Source organism: Ixodes scapularis, unplaced genomic scaffold (genome assembly GCF_016920785.2).
Source record: "Ixodes scapularis isolate PalLabHiFi unplaced genomic scaffold, ASM1692078v2 PGA_scaffold11__112_contigs__length_91849675, whole genome shotgun sequence".
Classification (NCBI taxonomy): domain Eukaryota; kingdom Metazoa; phylum Arthropoda; class Arachnida; order Ixodida; family Ixodidae; genus Ixodes; species Ixodes scapularis.
Window position 1 is genome coordinate 44,544,051 of NW_024609837.1, and position 22,096 is coordinate 44,566,146.

A 22,096-nucleotide genomic window follows, 5' to 3' on the forward strand; every position below is an offset into this window, starting at 1 on the left:
CCAGAGGGTGCCATCGGCCAGGAAGGCAACAGGGGAGGGCACATTACAGCCAATTACGAATAATGGCTTCCCGGCACACTAAATTTTCAAACATGTGCGCCTTTGAAAAATCAGTCTGCCGAGAAGCCGTCACTCGTGACTGGCTGTCGCGTGCCCTCCCATGCTGCCTTCCCGTCCGGTGGCACCCCCTGGTGTTCTGCGATATGGCACAGAAAGGGTGGCGTGCCACAATCTTTAATTGGATTTTTACTACGAAAATCGGCTGCCCTTGAATGCTATCTTGGGTTTTTTAGGATGCTTAAAGCCCATAGATTGAGTTATGCCAATAAATAGACGATCTCAGAATCCACTTGAGTGCCCCTTTAAGCTGTTGACAGAAATCAATGTCGTTGCTGCAAATCCTACAAAGGCAAAGGATCTGCAGCCTCAAACGCCTTTTTGAGCTCCAGCACTGGTTTGCCCAGGGGACGACGCTGCACCCTTTTGTCCAGGACACCACACACCAGACGGTCCCATAGCATGGCTGACAAGGTCTCACAAAAGTTGCAGTGTTCGGAGAAGCGGCGCGGGGCGGGGACGAAATTCGAGATGCTTTCTCCAGGCTGTTGGCAGCACTTATGAAACGCAAAGCACTGAACAATCACTGACAGGCACGGTGTGAAGTGGGCGGTGAGCTCCAACACAATGTCCGCATAGGGAGTCCACCGGCGCACACAACGAGCATACGACGGAGTAGATTGTCGGTCCACAAACGCTACACAGGACTGCGCATATTGGGGACTCCTCGACGATATTGAGCACAATGAAGAAAAAGTTTAGTCGCTCCTGGTACAGGGGCCACGTTTCAATCTTTTTAAGTCGAACTCTTCGAGATGTCTCAGCCGTCCCATGATGACGACGTTAGGCTCGTCCTTTTTCGCCATATGCTCTCGTCGTTGCCAAGTTGCCACGAAGCTGTCGTTGCTCAAAAAAGTGTGGTTGCGTGCCTCGGAGTTTGAATTTCTTCATTCTCGTTGTTGCCCAAAGCTTTATTCAGGCGGCCGACTTGGCCGTGCAGAAAAGAGCAGTCAGACAAGAGACACGTGGTTTACGACAAGTCCCCAGAATGACAAACGATTTGGTAAAACCAGCTTGACTCGCCTTGGCTTGACTTCTGCCGACTCGCCGATGTTGCCAGATGCACACACACAACACTCACGACGCAAGATTCCGTTTCATTTTTAGTGCAAGATCTAGGCTTTCAATGTCACTACCAAGCATGCACGATCATGTAGTGGTAGCATCGTTCACGGCAACATGCTGATGCTCATAGCTTCAGTTTCACTCGTGCATGAAGTAAATGAAACCATAGCCCCTGTATCCACTCTAATTCTCCAAGTCAGTAGTAGGCTGAAATTTATCCATCACTACAAGAAGTTGGGAGTGATGCTGAAAAGGCTGGGAGGGTCGTCGCATGTACGGAATTGACTGATCGACGTGCCGTTCCCTGCAAGATGATGTCCTCGGTTGGGCAAGGTTCGAGCATGTTGGATGTTATCAGGAACACGTGGTTACACAGGATCCGTGGGGACACGGCGGTCCCATTGACTGTGGCCATATGTGCCTGGGGCGTCACTGCTTCCCGAGTGCTAGCCAGTGCCAACCTCTGGAAGATGGTCACGAAACTGCCCCAGCATCCCAACATTGAGATACTGGAACTGGTAGCAGTGGTCTAGAAGAGCCAGAGGGATCACTGTAGTTGGATAGAAACATTGCAACAGATGCATCAGTCCTCTAGGCATAAAATATCTTACAGCTTAGACATATTATTCTCAAAATTGTCGATTCAATGGGGAAGCAGAGCAGTCAAAATTTCACCACACAGCTAGCTTAGAACATTTCTTAGAAACTTCACAGAATGGCAAACATTCTATAGCTTCTAAACATAGTATTTACAGTGCTAGAAACTGGCACTCTTGTCTCATATTTAGAAACAGTTATTCAGTCATTTTCACCTCATCAAGGATGCACAATTGGGAAGATGATCAATCCAGGTGTTTTATTTACATTAAAACGAGTTAACGAATAACTTTAGAATGCTGACAGGAGCTATATCAGTTAGTTTTGAGTGACATTCAGTAAAAAGAAGACAAGTGATTTTTTTTTTCTTTTTAATTTTGTGAGTTTGAAACAAGATTGCCTGCATCTTCTAAGAGGTAAAAAAACATTTAGGGATATTATTTCTACTAGTTCAAACATTTTTTTCTTTTTCTTGTTTTTTGCAAAAAAGGGCACTTACTATTTTTATTGTGCTTTGGTAGCCGCTGGTGCTGAAACTTGATGTCCCAGGTGGCATTCCCTATGACCTGAGGGAGTCCTGGGGCAGTTCGGTTATCCGGTACTTCCGTGTGTGTTTAACCGTTCAGCGGTCGCGGCGGCGCTCACGATCTTCGGCCAGTCGCGTCGGAGGGATGCGATCACTTGGCAGTAATTTGCCTCACGACGAGCAAGTTGGCGATGGTTCTGTCCTCCGCAGGAGAGTATGGCTTTGCAGCGCCGACTCACTTTGTCACTGGGGTGGTTAGGTGCACGCAAGTCACCTGGCGAACCAAGCACTCTACGTAACACCGACACACATTCACGAGGTGCCTGATCACGTCGCCGGCATCAGCCAAACGCCTGCTTGAAGACGCAGTACTTTAGTAGGTGCGGTAGCCTGTCTTCAAACCGAAGCTCGCGGAATGCGTCTACGACGAAGATGATGGACGGCGTTCTCAACAGCCGGAGACGCTCGAACCAAGATCAATCCATACCGCCGTGATAGTGACGGCGGAAGCGCAATACGGCATCCAGGATCCCTCGCAGACGTAGAAGTGAACACGGCAGCCGAAGATCGAGCGTGAGGGACAACCAGAGCAAGCAAGCACTACCGAAATTAACGAAAGAACTGTGTGAGCAAGCTGTCAGCTGTAGTGGCGGAGCGCGCGAGGCTCGGCTTACGGATCGGCTTATGACGACGTTAGGTTGGCTAATGGATTTCGCCCCACGCTTCGCTTTATTTTTTCGTCAGAAACTAGTGAGCGCAACTTTCTATCCCAGTTTTTTGTTATATTTTTTTGTCCCAGCAGACAACACACACAAAAACAAGTGTTTTGCCGTGTTAAAATTGTTTATTGACGAAAACGTGTTCTATGTGCACGAGACGAATTTGTGATCGCAATCGTAATAGACATCACTTAAATGTCATTTTAGTTGTCGTCTGGCAGGTCCCATCATGAATGTCATTTGAAAACCTGAATGTCATTTGGCGTAAATGCCATTTTAGCTGCCGTCTGACAGGGGTATTAATTTGGCCCAAGTAAGCGCCACAGTAACGCAGGGTATATTGGTTATGTACATGTATGCGAAGTATAGGGAAAACATTTTTTTTGTGATTTTCTCGGGTCAGCGAATCTTTCAACAATTGTAGAGAAAGATTTTACCATCTTCAGGCACCCCTGTTGTAAATCCCAGCGCGAGAAGTTAAGAAACCGATTTATGCGGTCAGTTAAAACGCGTTCAATCCATTTCGCCCACGCTATAGTAACCTTGCACATTAGAACATCAGGATGGATGAACACTAATAGTTGTAACTTTTACAACAATCGGTAGAATGCGCCGCTTAGCTTAGAAACCAAAAGAGTGATTCATCCCCTCGCCCTTTTGTGCCAATTTGCTCCTCCTCTGTTGTGTTTTAGTGCTGCCAATAGAGGCTCTCAGTCGCCCGGGCCAGAATGAAAACTCCAATAACTTTCGCGAAAAAAAATATTACTGTGATTTTGTAATTTGGGGGGGGGGGGGGGGGGGGTAATCGTGTTAATTCGCACCGTAGCTCAAAATTTGTGGGGCGAAAACTCGCGCTCCCGGACCCAAGGATCCTGAGTTCAATCACCACTCCTGCCCGTTTCGATCTGGATGAGCATCGTACAGGTATGACGAAGGTCGCCCTGGGGATATCCCATACTGCCCGGTAATAGTTAGAGGGAAGAAATTTGGCTTAGAAGGGCGGGAGGAATCACGTGGTTGTCTTTTTAGACCTATAGGTGGCGCAAGTTATCGACTGTTACAAAGGGTGCAGACATTAACATCCATCGATCCGGTCGTGTATCACTACCGCGTAGTGCACGTTGAAGACCCCCAGGCTAGCGGTTGCACTGCACTGGCTAAATTCCGAATCAACAGCCGAGGCACCAGACGTCCACTGGGGCTGATTAACTTCCGTTTGTCTGAACGTACAGAGAACACAATTATTGATTTGTAATCTCGGTTACTAGCCGAGATGTGTCTATTAATGTGTTGACGTAAATTTGAGGCAAATGAGCAATTATTAAAATATCGCCGGAGCTCCCTTTTTAAATGCAACCTTGCAAACTGTTTCTGGTTTCCTTGCAAAACACTGACGAAAAAAATTAAATAAATGTAATTACTTGACTTTTGTATACACACGAAACGATGTAAAAAAAAAATGTAGGTCGTCAACCAAAGGTACGCTCTAAAAATTGTTTGTGGGTTTGCTTTTTTTATTGTGGAACCTGAACACAGCCAGTGACTGAGTAATGAAAAAATACCACCAAATAGGCTGAGAATAAGATTACTTCTGAACAAAGTGATATGCGCCTGGACAATGTGTAAGCGAAAGGTCATGTCCCTCGCAATCGTTGGGTCTAATAATGTTTTGAGCTTTGTCAAATGCTAAAACGCAGGGTTGGGCAGAAATGCTCAAAAATGTATTTGGAAATACAAATACTGGGATACATCAAAATATTAGCATAAATACTGATACTAAAAGATATCTGTAAAAACGTATCTTAAGATACGTTTTTACAGATATCTTTTAGTATCAGTATTTATGCTATTATGCTACTAAAACGTATCTCGATACGTATCGTATCAATTGATACGATACGTATCGAGATACGTTTTTACATAAATACATTTTAAATAGAGGCAAAGATCTTTGGAAATAAAAATACAGGAATACATTTGAGGGAGGGCAGAAATACAAATACAGAAACACTGATACTGCAATAAATTTTTCGCATTTGTTTGAGACGCCAAATGAGATGAAGCTTAAGTTGGAAGTGGAAGTTTTTGATCCCGAGATCACTTTCCCGCAAGCTTGGCATTTTGCCTTGAAGGTAGTGGTTTCGGACGACGAGGAGTCTTCAATAGGCTCAAAAAAACGTTCCATCAAGGACTGACTGCGGTCCCTTTCCTGACATCCTGTCTGTCTGAGAAGAGATAAAAAAAAAAGAAAAAAAAAAGACGTTGACCTCTAAATAAATTCTATGTAATCCTAAATCCCATCAAAACGTCACCACGTCCCTATCCAATGGGGACGCCCCTGTCAACATCGATCACATGACGTCACGATGGAATGAACTGGTATTCTTGATCTGTAGGCGTGGCCTTGAACATGAAACTTTACCACGCTGCTGTATGAAAGGACAATACGTACTTTCGTTGTACGTTACCTCGTTAGAGATAGTGCAGGCAGAGCCATTTGGAATTTTCAAGAATAGTCGACCACCTGAAGCACTCCGGAACACGTGTCTTATCTTCAGTTACGGTTGAAGAACCGATACGGTGGCATCCCTGTTGTGAAGGTCCTTTCTGTTGACCCTCCGCCACCGACGCATAGACTGCAGTCCTCAAGTTTTGCCTAGCATTCTATAGCATCACCCAAACAGAGATATCTTGGATTGCGACCTGATATTGCCGGCACAGGTGCGAGCTCTCCGAGAAACAGCGCGCTCGAGACGAGTCGCAGGTGTACGAAGCCTGGGTCGGCTCAGCGAGGCCACGTCTGGCCTCCTTCCTGGGTTTCGGATCACCAGAGCAGCGGGTCACGTTCACGTCGGTTGGTGACGTACCCATGAGGCGTGCAATATTACGGGCGCAGCCGCAGACGCATTTGAATATGTGTTGAACTTCAGTGCCTGAGTCATCCTACTATTTCAAGTCAACCACCGCCAGGCTCGTGCTACAACAGACTGTGAGTCAGCTTTGCCGGCTGGGTGCACTGTGTACGCTAAGGCAAGAGAGACGGTTAGCCGTGGGCATTGGATGCCAGCAAACAATGACTCAAGAAATCCCTACCTAAGGACCTGCGGCAGAGGATGTTCTGAGTCCACTCCTCGCACGCCACCTGGTTTGAGTCCCCGACTACGCAACACTTCTCAGGAAAGAGAAGAGGAAGCATAGAAAAATAGTTAGGAGAATCGGAAGGAACCTTGGTCAGCATGGTAACAATGCTCCAGCATCTCCTTGACCACCCCTCCCCCCCCCCCCCCCCAAAAAAAAAACAAAAAAAACTCCGTTTGGGTTTGTTTGTTTTTTGGGGGGGGAGGGGGGGAGGGGGACTTTCATTTCGCCCTAATTGTATTGCGATACAAAGAAACATTCAAAATGTATTTCGATACAGGAATACAGATACTGGTGAAAAAAATATATCGCAATACCGAAATACAAATTCGAAATGTATTTCTGAAATACTATCTTGATGCATTTGTATCGCGATACTGCCCAACCCTGCTAAGACGTGACTGTAAAATTGCCGCACAAAAGGAAACTCGCGCGCTTTTCTTAGAGTGATACGAGAGCCATAAAAAATTAAATACGCATTAGTTTTTTTTTCAGACACAAGGATACAGACATGCAAAAGAAAAGCTTGGTGGTCACCTATAGACGTTTTTCGCTTCCTTTTTCGTTCTCAATCACGTGGGTTCCGTATCTAGCTGGTATGCGGAGGCGGAAAAATAATAACGCATTTGAATCTACGCGAGAAAATATAGGCGAGGCAAAACCATAATGTGTGACAATTACTCATTTTTTTCGTAAACACCTTCCAGCGGCGTGGAGAGGACAAAACAATCTTTGAACGCATACCAGACGTGGCGAAATTCAAGATGACTGCGGCCTTGTGGAAACGGTGTATTGGGCAGGAGATCGAACTAAAAATACTGCTAAAATGTCGCTGCACGATCCACTCACGTTTTCGTCCGTCTCAAAGATTCACAACCGAGCAAAGCGAAGGTTCTATTAGTGCCGATATTTTCGGGGTATTGTCGACTCGTTCTGCTGATATATCAGGACGGCATCTCTCGACCAACGCTTAGGCTGGCCCGGTCGTCGGTGTTTGCGCGCTGTCGGCTGGCAACATATACAAAGCACGTAAAAAAAAAAAAATGTCCATGACAAAAGTGTGAGCAACAAAACTTAATTAGAGGGCATCTATTCCCGAAGCGTACACCATTCGGAGCAAACAGCGTGATAGAAACCCTCCCGTCCACGCTTCCGACCGCGTCACCACCGATGCGGCCACCAGGGGGATAGGCAGACGGAAGGGGAGGGGGAGGGGGGGGGGAGGTTAGGCTGAACACTCTTCCCACGGTTTCGATGCCAGCGCGTCGGCGCTGACACTTTTCTCATTACCCGCTTCGCTGGACATTTCGACTGGCAGCGCCGGGTGCTCGTCAGCTGCTTTTCGCTGCGAGAAAACCTTGAGCTCGTTTCGTGCTTTACTTCCAGGGTGCATCACTGTGCCAACCGAAGACGCCGCGCTTGCACGGGGATCGAAAGACAAGGCCGCAAGGTCTGACACATTCGGCAAGCCTAGCGAAATTCGAATGTCAAATGTACATATACCTGGAATTAGTCACGCGAACGTAGTTTCGCCAGAAGTTTTATGTCTACTTTGTTTTAGACCTAAATTCTGAGGTAGTGAAATATAAAAAAAAAAATGAAGCAAAAACGGAGCCCCTGAAGTTTCTATGTCCTACACCAGTGGTTCTCAAATGGGGATCCGCGAAGGCATTCTGAGGGCCCGCGAGGCCTAGGCTCATCAGTCAAGCCCTGCAATAAAAGTTCTCTTTTGTCGAATTAAGAAGAAACATTCATATTTTCGGGTGAGCTTTCTTGTGTATATGTCAATATGAGAAGTCTACTTTACACTAGTCCTTAGTTATATCCATTTATTAAATCACTATCATATTTAGCCTATACCTTTCCCTTCCCCTTTCCACGAACGGGGTCCTCTATATCATCTCCTCCGATTTCCAAGGGGTCCGTAAAACATCCATGGTTGAGAACCACTGTCCTACGCCAACATAACAAAAGGACAAACAGCGTGCAAAAGACAAGGACAGAGTAGAAGAAGTGAACGCTCCTACCTCGTCCCTGTTTCTTTAAACGCTGTTTGCCCTTTGGTCCGTATGAACCAACTACACCAAATCGCCACCCTATACGAACCTGTTTGTCGTCTAACTCTGAACGCCGCATTATAAGCTCGCTCCCGGGTAACTTGGTAAGCGCCCCCAAAAGCAACAACAAAAAGAAAACGTTAGAAACCAATACCAGAATTTGGTGATGAGTGATATAATCGCGATATTGTATACTTTTAACAAAATATATGACCACGGTTCACAAACCAGTGGGCAGACGACGAACAACCTGTTCGTCGTCTGCCAACTGGCCGTTTTCACTGGTCTGCCCACTGGACTGACCACTGGTCGTTGAAAATGTACAGCCGTTGGTATTGCGATAATCTTAACAGTTTACCACCCCAGACTTGAGCTCTAAAGAAAATAGACATAAAACATTTTGCGAAACTACGTAGGCGTTTACAATTTCAGGTATGTACACCCGCCGGCAATATGAAGGTGAACGCCGGACCGTCGACCGCTCCGTGCTATCAGAGCGATGACGCGGCTGCCGTGACGCCCCGCTTTCTTATCGCGATATGAAGGTGAACGCCGGACCGTCCACCGCTCCGTGCTATCAACGCCATGACGTGGCTGTCACGGCAGCCGCGTCATGGCGCTGATAGCACGGAGCGGTCGACGGCCCGGCGTTCACCTTCATATCGCACACGACTGTACGTTTGAAATTCCGAGTTTCGCAAAGCGTGCCAAATGTGTTAGTCCTTACGCGGTCGCACCCTTTGCACGCTTCCAAAGAACGCTAAATACGCTCGATCACACTGTTAATACATCGTAGAAATAATGGCCTTTATGACGCTGTCTGAGGCATCTGTGTTCCTCATATGACGGTCCTACCACATAGGTCACACAAAACAAATCTGTCTTGAGATATGTTTGAAGTCTGCATGGTACGCATGAAGCAAACCCGCTTAATTCGAAGACGCTTGAGGCGTGTTAATTTGAACATGCTTGACGGCGTATCCGAAGTGAAACAAACCCGCTTGATTTGAACACGCTTGATTATTTCGAACATGCTTGACGCATATTCGAAGTGAAACAAACCCGCTTAATTTGAACACGCTTGATTATTTCGAACATGCTTGACGCACATTCGAAGTGAAACAAACCCGCTTAATTTGAACGTGCTTGAGGCGTATCCGAAGTAAAACAAACCCTCTTAATTCGAATACGTTTGAGGCGTATCCGAGGTGAAACAAACCCACTTAATTCGAACATGCTTGACGCATATCCGAAGTGAAACAAACCCGCTTAATTCGAACACACTTGAGGCTTATCCGAAGTGAAACAAACCCGCTTAATTCGAACATCTTGATGCATACCCGAAGTGAAACAAACCCACTTAATCCGAACACACTTGAGGCGTATCCAAAGTGAAGCACCCCGCTTAATTCGAACACGCTTGAGGAGTATTCGAGGTGAAAAAAAACCCGCTTAATTCGAACATGCTTGAAGCATATCCGAAGTGAAACAAACCCGCTTAATTCGAACACGCTTTACGCGTATGAGCAGATAGATCGGTCATCATGCTTTTCATTTGAATACCGTGCTTTTTTCTACGATGTGCTTGAGCAGCGTGGGAGCTGCAGATGAACGTGTTGGGGAATATACCCGGTAGCCTGGATGGATTAATACGATAGCGAAAGAAATTTATTTTCATACTGTCGATTAACTAAAAATTTTACTTCTTTGTTGTTGCAATGGTGCACTCTAAAAAGAAAGTCTGCGATTTCATATTTTTATAGAAAAATGAGGCATCGAAACATGGCGACAAACAATATCAAAAGAGTCTTAACAATTGACTAATCTGAGATTACGATTACACCCGAAAAATGCTATGTGCGGAGAGACAACGGGCAAGTGCTCACTGCACCTGTAAGGTAACGTAATGTAAGAGAAGTAATGTAATGTACTTACTTTGCTTATTTCGAGTACGTGTAATGTAGTTACGTTATTCGTTACATTTTCTTCCCAAGACGTAAACAAAAATATTCCCTTACTTTTTTATTTTGTTATTTATGCGCAAAGTTTAATGACTTTTTCCCTTCGTGTCACGCACCTTCCGAATCAGAACCGTAAGAAAGATGAGGCAATTATATTAAGTTCTTGCGTGAACGTAATGTTTCTGGAATTATGGCGCTTATGCATTCGTTAACGTCAAAACGGTCAAACGTTGTAATTCATAAATAAAACGTAACGGAAAAGTAACGCGCGTTATATTTTATCGGTAACGGTAACGTGGTAATTCTATTTTGGAGTAACGTAGGTTCTTAACGCGTTCTTTTTATTTGCAAGTGACGAGTGGCGTTTAGTTACTTTGTATTGGTAACGCCTACAACTCTGCGAGCTCATCGCAGCTTTTAAGGCAACTGAAACTCGATTTCACTTGTTCTGTTTCGCTACTCAGTGATATGTGTTATGCATACACATTTCTGAAGTTCCGTTGCTTTTCTGTCCCAAGAACGTGCGTAAAATTCCTGTTTTAGGAAGCACTCGTAAAAGAAGAAGACATATTTTCCTCACAGACACGTCAAATACACACTGTTAGGAGCTGGTTCCATTCACCATGGAGTCGCCGACAGGTGAGAAAATAATAAAAATAAAATAAACAAAGCTCAAGAACATGGGCTGTTAGTAAGGATGGTTCGTGCCGCTGGAAGACAACTTTTGTCAGTGTGGTCAGGCAACATTGTGTATGAGCTTCTCGGAATTGGTACAGTGTATATGCAAACATATTTTTAAATGGCGTCTTGTCCAATTTTATGCTTGCTCGGTTATGACAGACTGAGGCTCACAGGCGGTGGTGATATTCATGAAATGCAGGGGCACATCTTGTTTTTCCGGGCCTTATTGTTGCACCAAGATGTCATTTAGCATGATTTAAATTAAAACAGGCATGAAAGGTCGCAAATGAGAAAAGGCCTTGCATTTTCGTTAACTCTAAAGGTATGATTTTTTCCGTTGAATTTGTTAAGAGCGACCGCAAGCTTCATCAATCTTATTTTGCATATATTCATTTATCTAGTGATGGGTAAAGTACATCTAAAACATACTTGAAGTAAAGTAAAAGATAAATTAGAGGTATGGACTTCAAGTAAAGTATTAAGTACACCGGACGCATTGTACTTAAAGTAAAGTACTATAAATACAGCGTACTTTCAAATTAAGTAACAATACTCTTTCACACAATCGTTCATAATGCGCTTTAACTCTCCGGTTCACTTTTTTTTAAACTGGTTTGCATTGTTTCGTTGGTAACTGGGGTGCATCAGTTATTTTCGCAAAGGGCGGCGAATTCAGAAAATTTCAAATGGCCACAGTGTAGTTGTTTTACTCTTGCTGACGAACTATTTCTCGCGATCAGCGTATAAGGCACTTACTTGTATCGGTCTTATCGCGGCCATTACTTCACCCAGAAAAATGAACTCCGCTCGGTCGTATGCGTCACCGTCCGCCGTTGACCCTGGCAAGTTTTTTCACCTTAAGTTTTAGAGAAAGGGAGCTACGTTTTGTAATTTTACAAGAAAAAAAGCGACCTGTGAAATACGCCTTTGGCGAAAAGATTAGATTGCAACGTGAAGGCGTCGATTTTTGCGGTTCATTTTAGATCGAGCCTGGTGACTTGGGACACCCTATATATAATAAGATGCACGGAACCCATCACGCCTTGAGTTTCTTAGGTTGTCAGAAACCACAGATGTACTCACTTTGTCAGATGTGCTGCAGAAGGGTAGCCGCCTGTGGCGCCGTCTGGTGAGGCGCCTATTTTTGCAACAAAAATATTAATATCGCATTTTTATACATAACCGATCTGTCAACAAAAACGTGACTTCAACCCAAGTGTGAGTGTGACTGTAGGCGGCGTTTCTATAAACGATGCCAACAAAACCAAGCCAATTATACTCATTACAAAAAGAGAAGAAAAGAACTCAGTAAAATAAACGCGGCGGAAGCGTAATCTCATATTCCAATCACAATCCAGCCCCTCTCATCTCTTGCCGCTTCATTAGCATATTCATAGCCTCATTATCAGATCCACAAGTTCCCCAGCGTAACCAGGCGCGCGCGTCGGGGGCAAACACCGTAAAACACCCGTGGTGGTGTTCAATGTATCGTGAACGAAACATAGCGCCCCCTTTTGAGTAGAGACCTGACCTAATCTGCAGGCTTCGTTAGGTATGCGGAACACCGTGCCGCCCTCGGCAGCTAGCGGTCCCTGGCGGCCAGATTTAGAAGCTGTGGTGCGTACAACCTGTTTAGTCGGGGGTGGGGGCTTATGCTGATTAAGGATGCGTGTCACTGTCGCTCCTGCGTTTATATTACCAGGGCGCAGAGGCTGAAAACGTATACAATGTGGTTTTCGTTCCCGTGCAAGACGTGGTTTTTTTTTCTTTGCGGTTTGTGCAGATTTGGCCAGAGTAATGCGTATTTCAAATTCATCAAGCGGTCTACCGTTTTCTACCTGTGGAATAGCATTTTCGTTTTGTTAATACTAACATCTTGCGCTAACAGGAAAGAATGTGAAAATACCAATATGGTGTCCCTTTTGCAATGCTTCGTAAAGATGCATCCAGCTAATATTTCCGTCGTCAGCATAACAGAACTTTGTACATTTGATGGTTTGGCACTACACCTATTATGAATTATTAACTTTAGAACGCAAAAAAGGGAAGTTCTTTCGTGGAGCTTCAATGGCTCAATTTTTTTAATAATTATTTTTAGATGGTTATGGCAAGTTTTTGAAAGCCTCTAAAACCCTTGACTATAAGGTGTTTGCTCTTGACTTCTTGAAAAATCTTTCTACGTTAAACAAGCCTTCAAAGCGCTTGAACATTAAACATATGTTTTCCAGAAATCGAGAGCTGACCAATCTCAAGAAGGCCTCAGAAGGTTTCCAAGCGAGAACATTTGTCTTTTTGGTTTTCCGCAACTTTAAAACATTGTAGATCTTTTTATAAAAAAAAAAAAATTGCATCTTTCCAAGGCCTATACGCCCCGCAAGTTCTCCTGGGGCCCTAATCTGGACACTTGGCGGAAAAGTCGGCGAGAAATTCGGTGGCTATGATTTGCCGGCGCCAAGGTCGAGTGTGGCGTTGGCCAATCGCGACCGCCAAATTTCTCGCCGTCGTTTTCGCCAAGCGTCCAGCTTATAGGGCCCCTGCTCTTTGAGTGTGTCATGCGTATGTTTACCTCCCGATGACGGTGCTTACTTAGATGCCTAGTCATCGCGTGGTCTACGCGTTCTTTATGATGCCCTTCGATTGGCGTGCTTCTTCATGCGTTCCGACGCGCGAGAGAGGCATTTTAGAACACTTTCTTGCCGTATAGGTTTTAAAGCGAGAGCTTTGAGGAGTTCGTGTTGCAGAAAAGTCGCTTGCGTCGGTGGCATGAGCGAAAATTCCGATTGGTCGATAGGGTCGTGATGTCACAGTCACATCACCTTCTCGCGGGAATTTCAAACAACTCACAACGGTAATATGAAACGTGACGTCACGCGTGGAATGAAAGTTTTTAAACATGACATGGGATGCGAATTGAAGGTTGCCGCGCACGTCTCAAATTCTTTTGCCTTAGGGAAAAAGATGTGAAGAATTTGAGGCAGAGGTGGGATTCGAACCCCCGACCCTTCAGCTGCTAGCCCGCTACTCTACAAACTACGCCACGCAGACTTTTTTTTTTTTTTTTGTCTTTACTACTACGTTACGCAGACACGCTTTTTCTTCTTCTTTGCTGTGGGCCACGCAGTCACGCTTGGATGGTATGGGAACGAGCGGGAGTTTATTTGTTTAGCTATTTCATTCCACTTTGATTTTGACAGGCGGGAACGCGAGACAGTGCGGCCGCTGCAATGTTTATATTTTAGATGACTTAAACAGCTCGATTGTCTTGGAGATATCTACAGACGACGTATGTTTCTGCCACAAGCTGACCACAAAAGAACTTGTTATTAAAGGGGCCATGAAACGAATTTTGGGTTGGAATGAATGATTTTAAATTAGGACTTTACTAATCGCATATCGTTTAGTTGGCCAAAAAAAAGAGGCTAGAAAGTCAAAAGCCAGCTTTTCAGTACGAACATTTGAAAATATAGCGGACTATTTTGTACCTTCTTGCCTTGGAAAGCTCTCCGCTTTTTCACTATGATAAATCCGCGGTTCCAAAAGCGCGTCACCGGCGCCAAACTGACGTCAGCAGAGCCCAGCTCACGCATCGGACACGAGAACTGCGTCACTCGGACGTATGCGCTCGTCAACAATAAATCCGTCCACGAATATTTGGATTCGCGTTCGTGGCCAATGAGTGCCCTGACGGAACTTGTTGTCACTGGGGAATGACAAGTTCTATGGTGTGCATAAAAAGCACGGTGGAAGCTAGGAGTCATCGCACCGGTGCCGAAGGAATGTCACGACCACGTGATTTCACAATTCACATTTGAGTTGAGGATTAAAGCTAAGGAGGAAGAAGTAGGAAAATCGTTTCATGACCCCTTTAAAAAGGTACGGAAACTAAATAACTTGGCCGCGAGCTCTCTCTACCCCTCGCTTCGAAATCAGCCAGCGAGAAGCGCAATGCGTATCGCGTCCGTGACGTCAATGGCTCCTGCACGGCCGAGGGTACTGTAGTTGCGGGCGTTGCCGCTTGGTGGCGTCAACGCGCGATAATCTCGCTAGGTCAATGGCTAGGTGGCGTAAGCTACCGCCCGATCCGAAGGGCTCAGCCGGATTCATCCATTCATCCATCTCGCCTAGTAGTGATTTCCGAGGACCATACGCCCTATGGGCAATGTATAGCTTGCCCATAACGTCATACGCGGTCATGCCCGTATTTTATATATATATGTGCCACTAGCGTTCGGTTGACCGTGTTAGTCTCACACCGCCTCTTGAGGGAACCGGAAACTAGAAAGAACCGTCAGTACCCAGCAATGCAGCAATGGCGACACCTGGAAGCTAAGTATAAGGTGTTCACTGGGTGCAATATTTGAGCGCGTTGTTCACAGCGTTTTTTGGGAAAGGGGGGGGGGGGAACTATGATTGGCATAGCGGAGGTCCTTGCATCCTCATATCAAGCTCCTACCTAACGTGTGCAAAGAACGCCGATCTCGATGGTGTGGAATGCACGTTGCGGAGGCGCTGGGGAAGTTAGCATATACAACGAGGTAGACTCGTTAGCGGTCATCCACCAAGTCACATTCAGGACTAAGTGACTCCACGCGAGAGCCATACTGCCGCGAACTGGCGCTGCTTCTTAAAGGCCGATGACTTGGCGCCATTCAACGGAGCTTCCCAGATCGCTACCATGCGGAATCTTGACACCTGTTAATTCATTTTAAAAATAGGTTTCTTTGCTATTCTACTGGCAGCCCAAAAACAATAGCCTTGACTAGCGTTTCTATGCTTCAACCACAACATAGACCATAGCTAAACAAGGACATAAGAGCAAACATTTTGTTTCCGTACCTCTTCAAGTGTCCTCCTGCAATTTGGTCAAGTATATTCGTATTCTTTTTGTTTTTTTAGAATACAAATTTAGTTTTAGTATAAATATTTTTTTTTTCATGACAGGCGGGCCAGCAAAATAGCGACTCTATTCATTCTCAACTAAAAAAAAATTGACGTTTTGTGCGTTGTCCATACGCCGCGGGAAGTAGCTCTTACAAAATTCGGTTGTCGGAAGAAGCCGTGATGCTTTTGCCGTTCGAAACGTACACTTCTTCATAAAATAACATATAAGTATACATAAAATCTGAAATGAACCTACATATTTTATTTCTATACATAAAGTGGGAAATTAAAAATGCTCCCCGAGGAGCCGGGCTTTTATTTTACTACGGTTCTTGTGGCGAAATCGTGTATATAGAATTATAGATGCATTTTTCGCCTTCCTGCGCATATTTAGAATCACCAATTGGAGCCAGCCGCTTAACAATGCAGAGTTTAATATTCGACAGAGGCTTTAAGCGTATACGTTTCAACGGCAATGGTGTTTTACTGCCTCCAAACAAACCACGAAAGTTGTCGAAGCTGCAATCCATCTAGATCTCGAAAAGCAGTCTCGTGGAAGCCCCCTGGTGGCGGAAGCCACAAACTATACCCCAACTCTACCCTCAGACGCCACGCTACTGCGGCGGCGTTGCTGTCGCCACTGCGCATGCGCAGACGCGTCATCTCTCGCGAATCTTGTTTCCGCGCAAGTGCTCTGCCCACACTGTGGGCAAAGCGGGCTTGTTTGTAAACAGTGGGCTGGTCCATAGACCAAAATAAGACAAAATAAACACGGGTAGTTTTCTATAGTTTGATGCCAATCAACTACACCTTTATTAAAGCTTCTGAACTAAACCATAGTTACTACTGACGGCCTAACAATCCAAGGGCGTGGCTTATAAGGTTAGCGCTTCTTTGTGATTTGTCCGTTGGCGGTCTCATCGTCCAATGCCGTAACCTCATTGGCTAGGGACTGATAATGAGATGCACGGGACATCAAATTCAGAGCTAACGTGGCACAAGGGTGCTACCAACCCAATTACAGAAAGCAACCTAAATGAGTTGCATCATTCGTTCATTTATTCATTCAAACAATGTGTGGATGTATACAGAGGGTTGCACTTTAACCACTCACAAAAAGTCTAATGTTTTTGCTGTCTTTCTTTTAATGTAGAACAGCTGTCACAGAAACTAAAGTTTGGAGGAAAGCCCTCGTGCATACTGCGGTGACCAAAAGAGGTACATTTTGGTGGCCGAGTAAAACGCAGAAAACAGACGACGTCGCGTTTGAGCTCACAGTGTCATGAGGTGTGTGTAACAGTGTTCACCAAACACTGATTCGGAAGGCGGTGCCTCACCTCGCAGAAGCTCTACTCTGGCGGCAGTCGAAGAACGGCTTCATGGCATGCGCTCAGTGGAACAGCCCGAACAGGGAAAGCCAAACGCCAGACCTTAAACACCGCAGCATTTTTTTTTTTTTTTTGAGGGGAGGGGGTTGCCTATCTACGTCGAGCGCAATTTGGTCTGCTCCTCACACAAGAGTTGCAATGATGTCAGAAAGCCAAGCTCTTATTGACTGATCAAAAAAAAAAGAAAAAAAAGCGGGTAGACCATACGGCATCTAGCATTGAGCTACCTACTATCCTTTCAGTCAAAGCCAATCAGAAGCTCGGCGTCGTTCTGATAGCTCCACCACTACTGTCCAGAAAGCAGACGACTTGCTTCCCACATACTTATGGCCACCTCTCGGCACAAACTTGCAAATGTGACCATCGAAACCGGCAGTGACTGGATGACGCACTAAGTAAGTGTCTGATGTTCCTATTATATGAAACAATAAGCATAGATCGCCACGCAAGCAAGATTGTTCTGTTGTCCCCGATTCAGCAACAATTGCGGCTCTTGAGCAGGCGCGCCCTCACCTGCTTTGACCGTTCTGAGCACTATAGACGCTTTCAGGCATCTGTGCATGGGCGGCGCCATAACCGACCTTCAGCTTTTGTTTCCTATTATTCCGTTCACTCCACTTTATCACTACCACAGCAGGACAGGTTATTGCTATTGTAAGTTTTACTGTGTCCTTCCCCCCGGCATAGGCCTTTGTGGAGGCTCGTCAACGCTCGCTTCAGTGGTTTGGCATCTCGGTAAGTCAAGAGAAGGTCGGCTATGGCGGCTCAATTTGGCGCGCGCTGAAAGCGTCTATACCTCGTGGAGCAGTTCTTTGGCTGCTACCAGGATAGCGCTCCGACGAGATAAAACGCAGTTCGCGTGTTCTGTACAAGTCCAGTGAGCCCTACAGGCAGAAATAGACACCCAGGGTTCGATTCCCTTCTCGCCGCAGGTGTGGTTCCAAAACCGGCGCGCCAAATGGCGTCGCCAAGAGAAGATGGAGTCTCAGAGCGCCCTCCAGCACCGGCTGGGTGGAGGGGGTCAATCCCCGTCCAGCCCGGGCTCCGGGTCCAATGCGATGGTGGGTCCCGGCTTGCCTCTGGACCCCTGGCTGGCGCCCCCTCTCCTCTCGGGCGCCCCATTTATGGGGACGGCTGCGGCCCCCTTCTACGCCACCTCGACGGCCGCCGCAGCCTTTCTACAAGGACGGGCCGACACCTATCAGAGGTATGGACCTGTTTTCGTTTACATTCGAACAACACAACCTCAAACAAGCCAAAAAATCGCCTGGCTTAGAGTTAAAGTAAAAATAAAAATGAAGTGATGATAGCGCTCACTCGCAGTTTTACCACTATATGCAGCAATAAAAAAAAGTGTTTGTGTGTGTGTGGGCGGTGGGGGCGGGGGTTGGCGATTTTACGAAATAAAAGATAAAAATATACAGATTTGCGATAACCTTTAACGTTTTTTGTACGTAGAAATGGCACGGCACACACCACCTAGAGTCCTAGACTGACAGGCCTTTCCAGTTATCTCTATACTCGCCTTGACGAAGCCGAGCCGAGCCGCCGGGCAAAGTTCTAGACTGTTCGCCCGCGCTGAGCAACGCAAAACATCACGCTTGCATTGCGTAATGTCACAACTCAGACTGCTTTTTTGGTCTAAACATAGGTTTCGTCATCGTCATTCGCTGAGCTGCCTCCGTAAGTTGCGGTGATCGGCTCTCCGAGTGTTGTGCGGGAAAGTAGACGTACGGACTTTTTTCTAGAGTGTTGTCGCCTTTCGTATCGTGAGCTCTCGTGCTCTGCAGGATTCTAACACTATAGAAAACCAATTAAGGAATCGGTGAACAAGTATGTGCCTTTGATTAAATTTCTACGAGTTAGGAATACATATATTGCATCAAACTAAATAGTAGCGTAGTCGTCAAAGAATATTTACTGTCTGCAAGTCCAACAAAATGAGGCCTAATTGAAACCGTCTCCAACATATCCTGATTTCATATTCCTTGCTGTGCAGGTATTCAGGGGCCCACGTCTCTTGCACAGCACATACTGTATAGTACGGATCATCCCTGGTTTGGTCAGAAATCACTTCAAACTGACAAATGAATTCGACGAAACGCACTACTAGAGTTAAGCACTACGCCATAGACTCCGCCGCCATTGAAAAACGACTGAAAATTAATGTCACGCTGCCGGGCCCATAGCGTTACGCCATAAGAGGAGCGTAGAGGCATATCAGTGTATAGGTTGTGTTGCTAGCCAGTCTTGTACACGTTACTAAAGAAGAGTAACCGATTACAATTACTATTACACTTGGCTAAAAAGTAATCGATTAGATTACTTGATTACTGGACGGCAAAAGTAATTGGACATTACTTAAAGAAGTAATCGTTACTTTTTCGATTACTTTATTGTGTGAAGACACATCTTTAGCGCTCATAACATTGAAGGAGAAAAACTGGCTCCCTCTTCGTGGTCGTTGCACCTTCACAATGCGGACACAAGCATAGAATTCGTTTAAAGACGTTTAATGATTTGGGCGTTCGCTAGTGTGTGTGTGTGGGGTGGGGAGGGGGGGAAGGGAAGGGGGTTCTAGATCTTGTTAAGCTTGAGCAAGGGTTGTCGCTCAAAGTTTGCGTCGCTCATTTTATTATTCACATGTGGATGAGCTCGCATGTTATGCACAAGAGCAGCAGCTCCAGGATTTGAAACGGATTATGTATAGTATCTATTAGTGGAAAAGATCGCCCCGACCACTTCTCTACTCGAAACATTGCTTGTCACAAAGACCACGTAGGGGAAATGGGGAAATATTTCAACTGCCTTTGTTATATTTTGCATCCGCTTTAGGCATTCTTCGGTTCTGGTTCTCCTACGAGCTGCGAGTAGGTACCCTAAGTAGGATCTTTTTATTTTTTTATTTATGTGCGTGTGTGCGTGAGGGGGCTAGGTTGAATGATGAACTCACAAAGCTACATTCTGCTTCCTCAAACTTCGCCCTGAATGGCCTTTGTCACGCACTGTGGCTTCCCTGGGGCTTCCCAGCTCGAAAAAAAAAAAGAAAAAAGAACGGACCTTCCACAGAAACTGTACATAAAAAGAGATTGACCTAGTTTCCTACAGCTCCGCAAAAATCTTTCTTTTTTCTGTTCGAAAAAAAAAAAAAGAAAAAAAAAGCAAATTTTATTTTTGTCATTTCATAAAAAAAAGCGTGTGCCCTGGGGAGGGGGCGAGGGTCCCGTAGAAAAATTGTAACGGTTACAAGTAATTTTATTACATCAAAAAGTAATCAGATTACTCTTGTGATTACTGCCTAATAAAAGTAATCAACTGATTACAAAATTACTCCAAAAAGTAATCGATTACAAGTAATCTGATTACTTGTAATGCGTACGGTACAAGTCTGTTGCTAGCCCATATCATTGGAATGGGACGGTAGTTTGCGCCACCTATTCTTCAACTTTTGCTACCCTCCATGTTTTACCATCAATTCCAGCATCGATGGGTGTAATACTATTCATGGAAAAAAGTAATTAGATAAGACTCTACTAGTTTTGCACTTCTATAAAAAATTTGCGTAGTTTACTCAAAGTATATTAGAAATAAATGGGAAGTATACTTCTGATATAAAAAAAAAGTGTGCCAAACATATACCTTAGGTGCACACTTTTGTTTCATAAAAATACCAAATAAGTTTTTTTTTTTTTTTTTGCATTGCATTTTTATTAAATGCGCAATTTCCTTTTTTTCGCAATTCAGGCTTGCTCCGCCGAGTTCCCCGCTCAACCTGGCGCTGTCCAACGAGCCCAAGTCACAGTCGCAGCCTCAAGACGGCGACGACGACCCCACGAATTCCGACCGGACGTCGAGCATCGTAGCGCTCAGACTCAGAGCGAGAGAACACGTTCAACTGCTCTGCAAAGGCGTGTGACCATAGGACCCACAGTATTCCACGCCTATATTAAAGCGCAACGATTCATGCACCAACACGCGGCACAGACCCTGTACAGTCCGTGGTTTGTGCGCATGCGCAGAACTCCCACCTGGTGTGAGCAATATATGGTGTCTGGAGCGCGCCTCCGACCGGTGTGTTTAGCAGCGCGTCCCTCATAAAGTAGTCCCTCGATTTCCGCCTGATGACGTCATAAAAGTGTCATGCTTTCGTCAGCTGGGTTTTTGGTATAGGGCCACGAAGCTGTGGTGAATGCTGTGGTGAATGTGAAATGAAATTAAAGCAGACGCTAGATGAGACGCCGCGACGACTGCAACCCTTGCGTTCGCTCGCCTCTTTTTTTTTTTTTTTTTTTGCCAAAAGTTTTACATCCACCCGCCAGGATCGCGACAATATCTGACAACGTGACACGGCGGCTCCTGTGGCGTAGTAGACCACGTTCGTATTTGTGGCGCCATCTATCGAGTATGCGTTCCAACTGCCTCAAAGATGGCGGCGCGCCAACCTTGGTTATGGGACACAATGGGGGGCCACTCGGAATGTGATGAACCTAGATCGCAGTGACGCGTCGAACCTACTCCAAGCGTTCTTCGTCTATCTGAGCAACTCTCATGCAGCACTCGCATTTGGATTCTTAAATTCACTGATCGTCAGAAATCTCCTCAATCATTTCCCCGATTTTGGGCTTTTTTTCTTGATATGAAAGTCTTCTCGATGCCGCTAGGCTAATGTCAGTTCTGACCAAAGTGCTCCTGCCGAACACGAGCGCCTTGTACGGTGAAATCGTAAAGCTGCGCGTTTCTATAATGAACTCCGCCTCTTTAGCTCCTTTTTTGTTTAAAAATGCCAGCGTGTAAAGTTTTTTTTTTTTTTTTTTTTTTTTTTTTTATATCTGCCGGTTATTGGGATTTTGAAACTCCTCGTCCAGAATTGGGTCGAAACGCCGACGAAGAAGCCGCCATCTTTGAAGCTTGCAGCCCGGCATTCTCAACAACGCGCCGACAGGCGGCGGCAAAAATGCAAAAAGTC

The 22,096-nt window shown here is 45.5% G+C and overlaps 1 protein-coding gene across 1 annotated transcript in view; it reads left to right on the top strand.

Annotated features, from left to right (window-relative positions):
• LOC8042620 (retinal homeobox protein Rx2-like) overlaps positions 1-21,046 on the top strand; it is a 30,890-nt gene extending 9,844 nt beyond the window's left edge. The window contains exons 2-3 of the mRNA XM_029973185.2: positions 18,063-18,337; positions 20,875-21,046. Coding sequence (XP_029829045.2) covers positions 18,063-18,337; positions 20,875-21,046 — 447 coding nt within the window. The remainder of the gene's footprint in view (positions 1-18,062; positions 18,338-20,874) is intronic.
• The last annotated feature ends 1,050 nt before the right edge of the window (positions 21,047-22,096 follow it).